The 14688-nt window shown below is 47.8% G+C and overlaps 1 protein-coding gene across 2 annotated transcripts in view; it reads left to right on the top strand.

Annotated features, from left to right (window-relative positions):
- NLGN2 (neuroligin 2) overlaps nt 1–13399 on the top strand; it is a 602146-nt gene extending 588747 nt beyond the window's left edge. For both annotated transcript variants that reach the window (XM_069644426.1, XM_069644417.1), the window contains one exon: nt 6730–13399. In XM_069644426.1, the coding sequence (XP_069500527.1) occupies nt 6730–7552 (823 nt within the window). In that variant the 3' untranslated portion in view covers nt 7553–13399. The remainder of the gene's footprint in view (nt 1–6729) is intronic.
- The last annotated feature ends 1289 nt before the right edge of the window (nt 13400–14688 follow it).

Here is a 14688-nt window from a genome sequence, read left to right as displayed (position 1 = left end):
TGCATGCTGACTAGCTGCTGCCTACCCACACGAGCTGCTGTTCTTCTTCAATTTGCCTTTAAATTGCTAGCTGTAGCAAGCAGCCCACCCAAACCACTTCCTGCTTCTCTGTAAAACGAATCTATTGACCTTCCTCTCACTATCAGAAATGCACATCCAACTCTTCCCCACCTTACCTTGTATAAACATTCCGAAAACCCAATTCTCCAGTATTGGGGTGGGCTTGGCTAGGGGGGAAGAGAGGCGAAAAGGCAATGGTAACTCCAGGAGAGAGGAGTGGTCAGAGGGATAGAGAGAGGGAGGACTGAGGAGATTGAGACATCAATTGTGTGTCCTGCAGAGTGCGTTGGGCCAGAGGGGAGTATAGAAAGTTAGAGGGAATCACAGGGGCCATGAAAGAGCAGAGATGAGGGACAGGGAGAATTGAGGTGGATGTTGAGGTCACCAAGGAGGAGGAGTTGATTGGTTGAGTAAATTAGTATTCAGAAGGGTACCTGGTTACTGCCTTGCTCGGCCCAGGTCGGTACAATAATATCAACAAACGAATGAGCAAGGTCAGGTCGATCTCTGCTGAAGAGTAACCACTGCTGCACCCTGAGTGTGGGTGGTCACAGAATTCTCATGAAACTGTTCTTCTGCACAAAAGGGTTTTATTTTGAAGTGCAGTGGTGTAGTAATACACTGGCATTTTTCAAAAACATAGGACATTCACATTTGAGGACATACAAAGTGTAGTACCTAAGTACGAATGATCAAGTAGTCAATATTTGAGACATCTACTTGTACAGTTTGTTCATTCTCTATAGGTTCCTTGGGAAGAAAACTTAGAGAATTCAGTGGAATCATAGACAGGTAGGGGGCCCATAGAACATGGTTACAATCAAGAGTTGATCATCAACATATAATACATGTCAACACAACAGTGTTTCAGCCATTTTGCGTGGAGCTAGGTGACCTCTAATGGTGTAGGCCTTCATCAGGACAGGAGTGTCTTTACGAGTGGAGGGTCCTATGAGGTCGAATCCGAGGAGCTTATTGGCTCAGATTAAGAGGTGGAAGGATCCACTTCTTTAGGATGCAGTCAGAGTGGCCTTCTCCACTCTCTGCTGCTCTCCGCTGCTTGCCGACGCTGGTCGAAGCCGCCAGCAATTTTACCACAGGTAAGGCTGCATTCATGAGCCTTAATGCACCCATTTGTGCCACACGCCGCCTACTCCCACCCCCACCATTCTTCAGGAACCTGCGGCTGTGATCGCGCACCGCTCCACCCCCGCCGCACACGCACCTTCCATTCACGTACGGAATGCAAGGGTGGGCGTAAGAACTTCCAGTCCCGCCCGTTGCCCCAATAGTTGCATGATGGCCCACACTATGTACCACCCCTTTCCATCCCTCAGCGCACTGCACGCCGCGCCTTCAGGGCATCCTGGCCCCTCTCGAGGACCACCTAACAAACAAACCGTGACACTCCGAGGCAAACCTTTTGCCACAACCACGGTGATGTCCCATACACAAAGATCCACACAGGACACAGTGCTGAGATGCTACCCCGGGCACGCACTGTCATCCACTGGACATCCAATAAAGAACCCTACATTACTGCTGCCGTTAACTGTTGGTAAACCGCCACTGCCAACTGTTGCAACCCTCGTTGTTCCTCACACCCAAATGCCTGCAGCACGTGCCCCCCGCATGGGTATTAGGCAAATGCCAGATACTCTTGCCCACTCAACCAAGCTCATGTCTCATGCACCCAATGCCATCTCTATGCCTGCATGTAAACCGGTACCTGATGCACCCAATGCCATCTCTATGCCTGCACGTAAACTGGTGCCTGATGCACCCAATGCCAATTCTATGCCTGCATGTAAACTGGTGCCTGATGCACCCAATGCCATCTCTATGCCTGCATGTAAACTGGTGCCTGATGCACCCAATGCCAATTCTATGCCTGCATGTAAACTGGTGCCTGATGCACTCAATGACAATTCTATGCCTGCATGTAAACTGGTGCCTGATGCACTCAATGACAATTCTATGCCTGCATGTAAACAGGTGCCTGATGCACCCAATGCCACTACCATACTCTCTGTTACCATCCCTGCGGCCCACACCGCCCATGTCACCACACGACCATCCCAAAGACCCAATACTGCCACCACCGCAGGCCACACAACCGCAATGACCACGCCCTGGACATCCATGACCTCATTCTACAGAATAATCTAGACCTCCTCATGATCACCGAAACCTGGTTGAACGAAACATCAGGCCCAGCCCTTACCCTTGCCATCCCTGATGGCTACACCATTTACAGGCAAGACCGACCCCTCACTAGGGGTGGTGGAGTAGCGCTTATTGCCAAAGAATGCCTATGCGTTAGGAGAGTGGAAGATAACCCTGGTAACAGCTGCGACCACCTCTCACTCAAAATCAAACCTTTCCCCTAACGTAACTCTGGCCCTCCACATCGTCTACCGACCAACGGGCCCAGTTACTGATTTCCATGATGCCCTCCTCCACTCACTATCAGACAACCTTAAAAACATGTCCAAAGTCCTACTCACAGGAGACCTTAATCTTGGCCTCCATGATCTCGCTGACACCCACGCAGCTACCCTGGACAAAGCCCTATCTACCCTAGGATTCACCCAGGCTATCTCCAATCCCACTCATTCGAAAGGACGATCACAGGACTGGGTTACCCACCACAACTGCCCAGTAACTATCACTAAGAACTCTCCCATCCCATGGTCTGACCACCATTACATCCAATTTGACCTTGACACTTCCAAAGAACCTCCAAACCCCTCCATCCCCCTTCCCCAAGTTTTCACCAGAAGTTCATGCCAACTCACTGTGGAAAGCATCACTCCCTGACTCAAAGTTTCCACTCTTCAGGCCCCCTTCTCAACGAACCCTGAAATTCTAGCTGAAGCATTTAAGTCCACGATCACCAAAGCCGTTGACTCTATCGCCCCCCGTACCCTCAGGAAAGCCAAAAAAAACAAGCACACCAATGCCTGGTTCTCACAGGAACTCCTCCAGTTGCGTGCAAAAAAACAAACCGCCCTCGCAGCCTGGAAAGCAAAACCTAATGACTCAGCCAAACTAGCCTTCAAAGCTATCTCTAAAGAGTAGAAATCCGGAATAATCATCGCCAAAGCCAATTCCTTCAACACTAGGGTAGCCAATGCGAAACCAGGTACAAAAGACATTTTCACCATCTTTAGGGAGCTAGAATCCCGTCCACCCCCCACCAACCATCCTGATGGATTAAAACTGGTGTAATAAGATCCAATCAGCCATGCTCAACAAACTTAATACCTTGCAAACTAAAATACTGGCCCACCAAAAGGCTGTTTCTCACCTAATTGCCTCACAGAACGACAACCAGGAGAAGCACAGTCCGAAGTCATCTCTCTTCTAAAAAGTACCAAACCCTCCAACTGCAAGGGCGACATATGCCCTGCTCAGCTCATCAAAGACTGTTGCTCGACTCTCGCCCCATTTCTGACAGCTTTCATTAATGCCTCTTTTCAATCTGGCCTGGTCCCTACTGACCTCAAAGAGGCTTCGGTACGACCACTCCTCAAAAAACCTTCCCTGGACCCATCGGCACCAGGGAACTACAGACCCATCACTAGTGTCCCGTTCCTGCTCAAAATTCTGAACAAAGCAGCCTACCTGCAGATCCCAAAAATTCACAGAGGACCACCACCTTCTTGGCCTTTGGCAGTCTGGCTTCAGACCTCAACATGGGACTGAAACTGCCCTTCTCGACCTAAAAAATCGGATGGATGACATTAGAGATGCCGGCAAACCAGCGCTTCTGCTGCTCCTCGATTTATCGGCCTCATTTGACCTTGTGGACCATAATACCCTATGTAACCACCTTTCCATTGCAGCCAAATTCTCTCCCAAAGCCTGTGAATAGATTACCTCCTTTCTACAGGCAAGGGCCATGAAAGTTTTCTCCGACTCAGCATGTGCCTCACCAAGTCATATCACTTGTGGAGTGCCGCAGGGATCCTGCATCGCGCCCACACTCTATAACCTCTTTACGAGACCCCTTTTCAACCTTCTTGACTGCTTGGGCATCACATACACTAATTATGCTGATGACACCCATGTGCTCATTCCACTCACGGGCGACTACAAAGCAGACAAGACTACACTTAACTCCATCTATAGCACCATCCAAGCATGGATGGCAGAAAACTGGCTCTGTCTCAACAGCGACAAAACTGAGCTTCTGCTGATCGGCTCACCCACCATCCTGGGTAACCTTGACAAGAAATACTGCTCATTCACCATCGACAATATACCCATAGCGGTGTCCCATACAGTTAAAACCCTGGGAGTCTACTTACACTCCAATCTCACCATGAACAGGCAGGTCAACGCCATTGCCTCATCATCCGCCTAATACGCTAAACTGCTCAACGCAGCAAGACCTTACCTAACTACTCAGAACTGCCTCATCCTTGCTAGGGCTATTATCGGCTCGAGGCTTGACTACTGCAATGCTCTCCTTGGAGAGACCTCAGGTAAAAACATTGCTAAACTACAACTTGTCCAGAGCAATGCCCTTAGGGCCACTACAGGATTCCCCAGAAAGGACCACATCTCAGACCTTAGGAGACAAGTCCACTGGCTTCCCGTAAAACAAAGAATCATCTTCAAAATCCTTTCCCACACACACAAATGCCTCCATGATTTGGCCACCCCCCATACTTGGCTCAGCGTGTAGCCATGCCCACCTCCGCAGGCCATCCAGACTTGCCTATACCAACATGATCACCAAACCCATGTCACGCAGAGTACGCGCAGGTGGATCCAGCTTCCCTGCCATTGCAGCTGCCCACTGGAATGCCCTACCATCGCACATTAGGGGAATTGACTCCTACTTAGCATTCTGCAAAGGTATCAAAACAACGCTATTTGTCTAAACTGCTATTTGTTTGTAACCTGCCAATATGCTGTAACCAAGTAACCACTGTAAGTGAGAAAAAGAGTCAAAGCTACCCTAACCAAAGGCGTGACATAGGGTCACCAGGTTTTGCAGAGGAGCTAGGTAACTGCTAGCTCAATAGACAAAAAACCCACGGATGCGGGAATGACAACAAAAGGGTTTTTTTATTTTACACTAACAGAGAACAAAACAAATTTACAAGCTGCGCCGTGGCGCTGAATATATGCATTATTGAGCATATTTTTGTCTGCGTTTTTGTGAGTTAGTAGGCAGAGTGACAAACAGTATATATTTCAAGTATTGTTTTAAATGACAATACATTTAACATTGTTTAACATTGTCAACACACAATTTTGTGTTTCTGGTTTGGTATAGATTGGAGAGAAGCAGTGGCTGTAAAACTTGTAGCAGCGCTGCTGTGAAAGTACCGAACGGTCTTCAGGACAATGATTTCATTACCTACCATTACCTACCATGTGCAGGTAAGTAGCCGTCTGACAATTCATCTGCTGGACAAACTTTAACACGACTAAGGCGGCTACTTACCTGCACATGGTAGGTCCCCTCTTTTGCAGTTTTTAACATGGTTTCCTAGACATCACTCTCTGAACTAACCCAGTCCCCTATCATTCATAGGTGGACGCCCTTCTTTTAACATTGACCCGACTTGAAATCATTGTCCTGAAGACCGTTCGGTACTTTCACAGCAGCGCTGCTACAAGTTTTACAGCCACTTCTTCTCTCCAATCTATACCGAACCAGAAACACAAAATTGTGTGTCGACAATGTTAAACAATGTTAAATGTATTGTCATTTAAAACAATACTTGAAATATATACTGTTTGTCACTTTGCCTACTAACTTACAAAAACACAGACATAAATATGCTCAATAATGCATATATTCAGCGCCACGGCGCAGCTTGTAAATTTGTTTTGTTCTCTGTTAGTGTAAAATAAAGAAAACCTTTTGTTGTCATTCCCGCATCCGTGGGTTTTTTGTCTATTGAGCTAGCAGTTAGCTAGCTCCTCTGCAAAACCTGGTGACCCTATGTCACGCCTTTGGTTAGGGTAGCTTTGACTCTTTTTCTCACTTACAGTATCTCCCACCCTCTTGAGTCAAGCCCCCTTACAAAAAAGAGGGTCGCCCTTATATCTCTCTTACCAAGTAACTACTGCCTCCTATGTAATTTTGCTTACGTACACCTTCTTGCAACAAGCGCCTCAATGCCTTTGGGCTGTAGCGCGCTATACAAATGTAAAAAAATAAATAAAATGAAGTGGTCTTTTGAGAACTACCTTCGGCTCCATGTATCTGTAATGTAACTGGGTCTTGTATAGCGGTGTAACTGTAGCTAAGAGAGCAGTGAGATGTGAGGAGGACAGGAGTGTGAGGGTGTGGTCCCCCCACCATCATCACTGCCAGACCTCTTAGAGAAACCTCCCTACCTAAGGGGGTCTTTGGAAAGTATCTGGCTTGGTTGCAGCTTAAACCAGGTCCTGGTCCAATGGAAATGTCTTAACCAAGAGTGATTGAACTACTTGATTTGTTAGTTTTATGTGTGTTCTTCTTGCTGATTCTCAGATTCAAGTGTGGGCAGGGTGATGCAATCGATCTTACTGTAAACAAAAAGGCATACTGGTGCAATGTGATATTCTTAAATTGCATTCCTACACTAGCATTTGCTGGCTTCTTCATTCAGAAGAGAGATGGTTAACCTCATGCTCACGCTTCTCTTTTGTATCTTCTTCCAGAGATCCAAACCAGCCAGTTCCCCAGGACACCAAGTTCATCCACACAAAGCCCAACCGGTTCGAAGAGGTGGTCTGGACCAAGTTCAACACAAAAGACAAGCAGTATCTACACATCGGCCTCAAGCCACGGGTGAAGGACAACTATCGTGCCAACAAGGTTGCCTTCTGGCTGGAGCTGGTACCCCACTTGCACAATCTTCATGAGATCATCAGGACCTCCACCACGCCCAAGACCATCCATCCAATCACTGGGGGACCATCAGGGCCTCGCCCTGGCCCCAGCACCACCCGTTGGCCTTTTCCTACACTACCAATGGATACGGAAGACCCACGCACACACACGCCCCAGTTGCCCGGCTTTCCTGATGACTCCCGCGACTACTCGACAGAGCTGAGCGTCACTGTGGCTGTAGGTGCCTCTCTGCTCTTCCTCAACATCCTGGCATTTGCCGCCCTATACTACAAGCGAGACAAGCGTCACGAGCTTCGGCGACGGCTCAGCCCACCCCGCAATGCTGCCAATGACCTACTGCATGGCCATGAGGAGGAGGTGATGTCACTGCAGCTGAAGCACTCCTCCGAGCACGACGCTCATGATCTGGAGCCTCTGCGGCCGCATGAGATCTTGCGGCCTGCCTGCCCACCCGACTACACGCTGGCACTTCGCCGGGCACCAGATGATGTGCCGCTCATGACGCCCAACACCATCACCATGATCCCCAGCACCATCACAGGGATACAGTCCTTGCACCCATTTAACACCTTCCCCACTGGCAGCCACAATAACACGTTACCTCACCCGCACTCCACCACGCGGGTATAGTGCACCACCCCCTAACCGCGCAAGGACGCCTTTTTAAAAGAAAACTCAACCAGTTTTGGGGGATGGCAGGCATTTCCCTTCATCTGGGGAAGCAAGAGAGAGCAAGAGAAAGAGTGGGGGGCATGAACAGAGAACTCATAAAAGAAGTCTGTCAACAACCCCGCCAACCCTAGAAAGACGCCTTTCTCCCTGCCCGCAATTCAACAGGCTGCAACTCCTTGCTATGATTGTTCTGCTGAAGCCCTCTTGGGCCTTGTCATCCGCTTCCCGCCTTTTCGCGGGAAGGACGCCAAACGGAGAGATGGGTTCCGTCCACAGGGGACCCAACCGGTTTTGAGAAAAAGGGGAAGCCTGGAATCAGAGAAACTCTAATGAATGTACAACAGACTCTCGGCAAATGAAATTCCCTGGGCGCGGGTGGAGGGGCGGGTGCTATTATTTTTTTCTTCTTTTGTACAAAAAAATATCAAAACAAACAAAATATCAACAGACAGATGTGGGTTTCCAAAATGCGGGTGCAGGGGGAGGAGGATAGAGTGGGATTTCGCTGCATGTTTGACCAAAAAAATGAGGATGTCGGGGAAGGGGCGGGAGGGTTTACCTTGGGGTGCGAGGGGATTTCAAAATCTTCAGCTCAAAATATTTCTCTTGCCTGATCCTTTAGCGACCAACATCCTCCACCCATGCCCCCAATCCCGATCTTTGTGCCAATTCTGTTTTCGCCAGTTCCTTTGCGGGATGATTTCTGATATTTTGAAGGGAAAAATACAAGAAATACAAATCTGTTGCCAATGATTTCTGTTCAAGGCTTAGGTCACCGAGCCATTCCCCTTCGAACGCCCAAGCTAGGTGCCATCTAGCTGTGGACTGTCGATTTCGCGACCAAAACCATTCCGTCGGGCGCCATTGTTCTTGGGAACACCTTTTGCCGCGTCTTTTGCTTTTCTGTTGTGGCGGAAATTGATCCTGTGAAGCGGACACAGCTTTGTTAGCACGGGTGGACTGGCCGATAGGGAACTCAGGAGATTTCCCGGTAGGCCTCCTTTGTGTGGTAACGTATTTTATTTTCTAACTTTCTCACAGAACAAGGGTTGGGCTTGGTGAAATCGGTCAGCATGGAGCCATTTTGAAAGTAATTTCCAGGGCCTTTTTTTTGGTTCCTCTGAGTGTAAGGAAGGTGAGGAGGATCCAGGAAACATTATGGTCCCACAGGACCCCACATGCCAAGCGCTCATTGGGTCAAAACATTATCCGAGAGTCTATTTCTAGATTGTACCTTTATGTGCCTCGGAATGTCGGGAACGTTTGTGGGTTTGGAGCACTCTGAATAGCACATCATTTTACAATGGGCGATGTTGGGCATTAGTGGGGGCAAGTCAAGGAGAGCAGGATCCCCTTTTACCTGCTGTTTGTAGACGGGTTGAAAAGGGCCACCAAAGACACCATGTCTCATAAAACAGGCCCACCGAGGACAATATTAAAATCTTCAACTTGGCACCTGCCCCACTGCTCGCATCAAGAACACAAAACTCTCCAAGATTCCCACCAGTCCTGACCGCCCCCCTCCAGTGCTCTCCGATAACTCTACACACTACACACGGGTCTCTAACGAGTGGGAACTGCAGTACTTCATTTGTGGGGGTGTTTGACGGGGCTCAGCCCTGGCACTTATTTTTGAGCCCCGACACTTGTTGTCTCAGACTCACTTAATTACGAATGGTGATAGCCAGTGCACCCATCAACCACAATGAGCAGGTGTGAGCTGTAGCAAACCCCCAAATATGGTGACAATGTAGGGAGTAACTGTGGGTGGTGGCAGAAGTGGTGCCCACCCACAGTGTCACAGGAGTGCTAGAAAATATTTGTGCCGTGGTGCCTATTTTTAAAAAAATAAATTAAGCACTGAGGAGCTGCCTCTCTGACCAAGATTCGATGCTCCTCCGCATCTGTTACCAAGTGCTCTGAAACCGGCATTTCTATATCTGGCACTATAAAGAACACCAGATATCACTATTTTAAACAAGACAGCGTGAGGGCGGGCAATCTTCAGTATCTGAAGCTCGAATATTGCAGATACGTTTCCCAAACCATCTGGGTGCTGGTAGCATCTCTTTATAAAAGTGGGACGTCGGGAAGAAAGCACCCGCGCATGCTAGCGTTTACTGCGGTGAGCTGTCTGTAATTCGGGCATAGCCGACTCAACCTCCCAGTCTCCTGATGTAAGTGTGATGGGTGCTGTTGAACTGGATAATAGTAGGTTCCGTAGTAGAGTGCGCATTTGCTGGTTCTGCCCCAGAACACCGTGCCTAATGAGGGCCGAGGACTCACATATCGTAGATCAAGCCGAACGGCCTGACAACTCTCACCGGCTCATACACTGATCAATTTTTACACTTGGATATCTCTCATTGATATCGAGTCGCACACTGCGAGGAGGCATCGCTCCACTACAATATCAACTTCACTTAGCAGATTTGTGTGTGTGAGATATAATTATATTTTCGTTCTGGTCCTAACCGGTCAAAGTTCGCCTCCCTGTACTTTCAATGCCGAGATCCCTTTCACTAACTCCTCTGCTAATTTAAATGGTGCTAACCATCACAACTCCCCTCACCTAGCATCGGACGTTGGATAATCACAGACTCCGGACAAAACAATATGGCCGCCGACAAGAGAACTCGCCATGCCACCACAATGCAATCCAAAGATGGCGTGTCTTGTGTTGACTACATCCGGGGGAGGGAGAGAGATATACATAAGATTAAATAAGATTAAAAGACATGATTCTGAAAGTGATCTTTCCAAAATCGACTGGAACAAGTGGTATTTGTAGAAATTATGTAAATTTGAGAAAACAAAATAAATAAGAAGTTGAATCCCGAGAAACATTGTCCCCTTTTAGTAAATGTTAGAACTAAACCGCGACTCCTGCATTCTCAGGTCCCACACAACTACTTGCTGTAGGCTTGGCTTTTTAGGAATGATCAAACAGATCTGTCTGTGGGAAAACCCTGCTTTTCGTCGTTAATGCTCGTGTGAACCGTTTTACATGGCATCCCCCTTTACAACTCTATGACATGGCTGGTCCGATTTCCTTTACGTTACCTTGCGGATGAACTGTGTCTCAACAAAAGACTGGCACTGCTACAAATGGAAAGACATTTATAAAGAGGCTGTGCCTGCTATGTCACAGCTTGCTTATCATTCTGAGTTTCCCTAAATTGAAGTCTTGGGAGGATAGCTCAGGGGCAACGTGCTCGCCTTGGAAGCAAGACAACATGGAGCCCCACAGGTTCGATCCCCGGGTCCGCTCTTAGAAACCTCTGGGTATTAAGCACGTTATAAATAACCTATCATGCAAAGCAGCTCTGAATTGGCAGAGTTTTATGAAATCTTTAAAAATAGAGGTTCTGTGCACTCCACAATTCTTGTGCCGCTATTTAGAAATCTGCAAACCATTCAGATGTCCTGTCTGTTTTGTTCTCCAACTTTCTCCCTCTTGCCATTTCCCGGTTACCTTTGCCCTGTTTCCTTTTGCACCCCACACACAGTCCACAGACTGGTTTTCACCCTGGGTGGGGTCACAGTTTGCCCAAACGTGTAAGGTCTTGGTGCTTTAAGACCACTATGGTGGTCACGTGCTCAGTATAAACGCCAATTAACATGACGTATAAGGAAGTGGAGAACGAACTTGGCGAGTTTGGCAAATGCATTACCACTTCAGCCTAATTCTGTTGTATGCAGGGCTGAATTAACACCTGGGTGTCTGATATAGTTCACTGATAATCTGGGTTCCTTCTCCCTCGAACGTAAGTGGGAACAACATGTTTGCACTCGTGATAAAACCCTCTTATGCATATAGACTACTACTTCTCCCTCTTGATGTCTGTCATTCTTCCTGCCCCTTTTCAGTTCTCCATCCATGGTTCACGCCTTCTTGACCTGGGCTGTTTGTTCCTCTCTATATAGCCATATACGTGCATTATTATACAGTTTCCTCTCTTCGGTGTTGGTTTGCCTTATTAAGATTTCCCAAATTGATTTGGCTTCAATCAATTCAAGGATTTAGGCTGGGCTCATTATCAGTACGGCGGTGCATTCAAAATTGGTGGCAACGGAGTGGTAACTCTGTTACTGCCGCATTACCGCAGCACCGTACTATAAATTAGGCATTGAAGTGGAGGTTTCACCTTCAGAAAAAAGCTGGAGGTAAATCTGCGATTTTACTGTCGAAAATCAGCAGAATTACTGCGGCAGTAATTCTGCCAAAATCCCCATGGAGTCCTCTGGACTATTTCTGACGAATTTACCACTGGCATACCACAAAACTTGTAATGAGGCCCTAATCCCCTCCTCTTAGGTAGCCCGTCCCCCATTCCTGAGATGAACACGGGCGATAATGAGGAAGCAGGTGTCTATCATTATTTAACACCCGCTGTTTTCTAGGGTCTCCCCTTGCTTGGCCATTGATGATCATGAGATGTCCATAATACTTTCTCTGGTTTTCCTCGGACACCTCTCCAGTCTCTCTGCATACAAGTGGAGCAGGATTTTGCTCATTCGAAAACAGACTCACTCCAGTCTTGCTTGCACTATAGACGTCAGTGGAGCCTAAAAAAGATCGCTCGACTTCAAGCTATCCAGAACGGAGTGGCACAACTGATATTTGATTGACTGCTGCACCAGGTCACAGGGAGGATTCTGCCCAATTGTAGGGCTTAAATAGGGAAACATTGGATCTTGCTTTCAACTGGCCCGCCTCTCCCCCACTCCAGCCTTAAATGAACCATGAGGAAAAAGCACTTGCGTTATGGACGCACCCAATCCGGTTCCATGCTCGGCACATGTATATATCCGTCGCTATATATAAATCTATATATATATCTATATATAAATATTTTTTTCACTTTTATTTAAACTTATCAGTTTTCTTCCTCCTGCTGCTTTCCACCGGAAGAGATGTCCGCTGAGGTCAGTCAGATGCCTAACTCTCCAGATTTCTCTTGCCCCCTCCTAGCTCGCATCGTCCGGGGCAGAGACGACGAGGTCAAAGGAAACGACATTAATATAAGCACACATCCATTGGCACGTTAGCTTCTCTGGCGATATAATTTTTTCGGCGGCGTGTCCGATCTGCAGGGTTTGAAATGCTATCCAACTCCCTCCCGCCCCAAAACACACCCAACCCTGAGGGGAAATAGTGGGTTACAGACCGTAGGGCACCACTCACCCTGCCAAACTGAGTGGGAAACGTCAGCGGGCAAGGAGGCCCTGCCAACTTCTGGATGCCTCACCCTCCCCCACTCTCTCCTTGAATCAGGAATCCGGTGCCAAACTTCCAGATTCTATTTTTTGAACTCCCTCCCTCCCCACACCTTCCTTTTCTTGATTTATCATTTTTCAATGCCTTGCTGAAGCATTTCTGAATTAACAAAGATTTCTATACGTTTTTTGAACTGTATGTGCCAACACTTTGGAAAGTGGGAAGTTGTTTACAGCACTTGCCTGTTGTGGTTGTGTTTAGGGGGGTATTTGTGTCAATGAAGGGGGCTGGCTTGTGTGGAGATGAGGAGGCGACATTACGGTTAGCAGATGGCATCTCTAGTCTCCTGCGTTAAGGGATTGAAGCCTACGAACCATTTCCACGCCCTCCCCCCTCAGGATGCCATGGTATCCTTCACGCCATGAAACCCTCATGCGAGATGCTGCTGGACGCTAGAGGAAGTGCTGTGATCTCACTCCCTGTTTTGTAATCCAAGATGGCCGCCTGTGATGATGATGATAATGATGACTACAGACTTAGTAATAATATAAAGATAAATAATAAAGATGACTGGATGGCTTTGATTTTGGCTCTGGAATCTTCTTTTGCTGTTGGTTGCATGGACTTCCCGTGGACCTCCGAGGTAAGCTAAGCATTTTGACCAATGCCGCTGCCATGTCACATAGCCTACTTGTGCCAGCCACTATGTTCCAATGTTCTGGGTTTCGTGTCTTCGGAGAAGGATGCACTGAAGAAAGATACACGCCCGCTGTAAGTTCCAATCATGAAGAGGTAAGGCAAAAGAGGGGACTGGGGGTAACATATCTTCTGCACAAAAAGGGCTTGTGTAAACCTCCCAGCATGACACGCCTTTTCATCTTCCTCAGTAACAGAGAAGATGGCAGCCATGTCTTTGTCAGCCCTTAGGTAACGTAACCTCAGAATAACTTCCACAATACGGGGACACGCCAGAGCCCTGGTTACATGATGCTGAACACACTACACTTCAGTGGGTTCCCTACCCACGAGGAGCACCACCCCATCAGGACCAGACCAAACTGCTTCCTTATAGGCACACCAACACACATCGGTCCCAGTGGTTCCTCCTCCACCTACCTGTCCATCCCAGGATGACCCCCCAGTCTCTTCCGACCTGCCATAGCAACAGAGAAGATGCCACAGGTATGGGACTTCCACCATCTCGGTGATGCAATTCTCAAGAACCTTGGCCTCATTACAGCAGAACTTCAAAACGCATGGATCATGGGCCGAGTCCCTCTTTAGGGCTTCCATGAGTGCATTCTTGACTAGTCTTCTAGAGATAAGGTGGCGCTAGGAGATACATTCTTCTCCTATTTGGACCTATACAACTTCTCAAACTCTGAACTAAACACAACCATGATATGATATAAGTCATTTATAACGCGCCTGTACACAACTGTTTCTAGGAGCGACCATACCTCTACAGCACCACAAACCGCACAATCCTCACAACACCACGACAATAAGACAAACCATACACCATGTCACCCAACGCCTCTTGGCAGTTACCAACCGGAAAGCGCACCTACTCTCAGTGACCGTTCAGAAGCTGCCAACCCTCCTTGCATTACAGATCCACCAGAGCGCCAGGAGACCATGCAGGTCGCAACAGTGTGTAGTACTAGAACCTTTAACATAACATAACCTGTTAGGCCCAGGGTCTGAATTGCCGGCATGTGAAAACAGAAAAAGAATATCGAGGCTGAGTACCCCAAAAGGAAATACACCGAACACGGGTTACAAAGGAACATACAAAGTACTTTATTTTATACTGAATCCAGTTACAAAAATAGAGCAAAATCAGATAGCTATCGGCCCTCAGTACAGCACA

The sequence above is a fragment of the Ambystoma mexicanum genome, chromosome 1p (genome assembly GCF_040938575.1).
Source record: "Ambystoma mexicanum isolate Mex_15411 chromosome 1p, UKY_AmexF1_1, whole genome shotgun sequence".
NCBI lineage: Eukaryota > Metazoa > Chordata > Amphibia > Caudata > Ambystomatidae > Ambystoma > Ambystoma mexicanum.
This window is presented reverse-complemented; position numbering and strand designations above follow the sequence as displayed.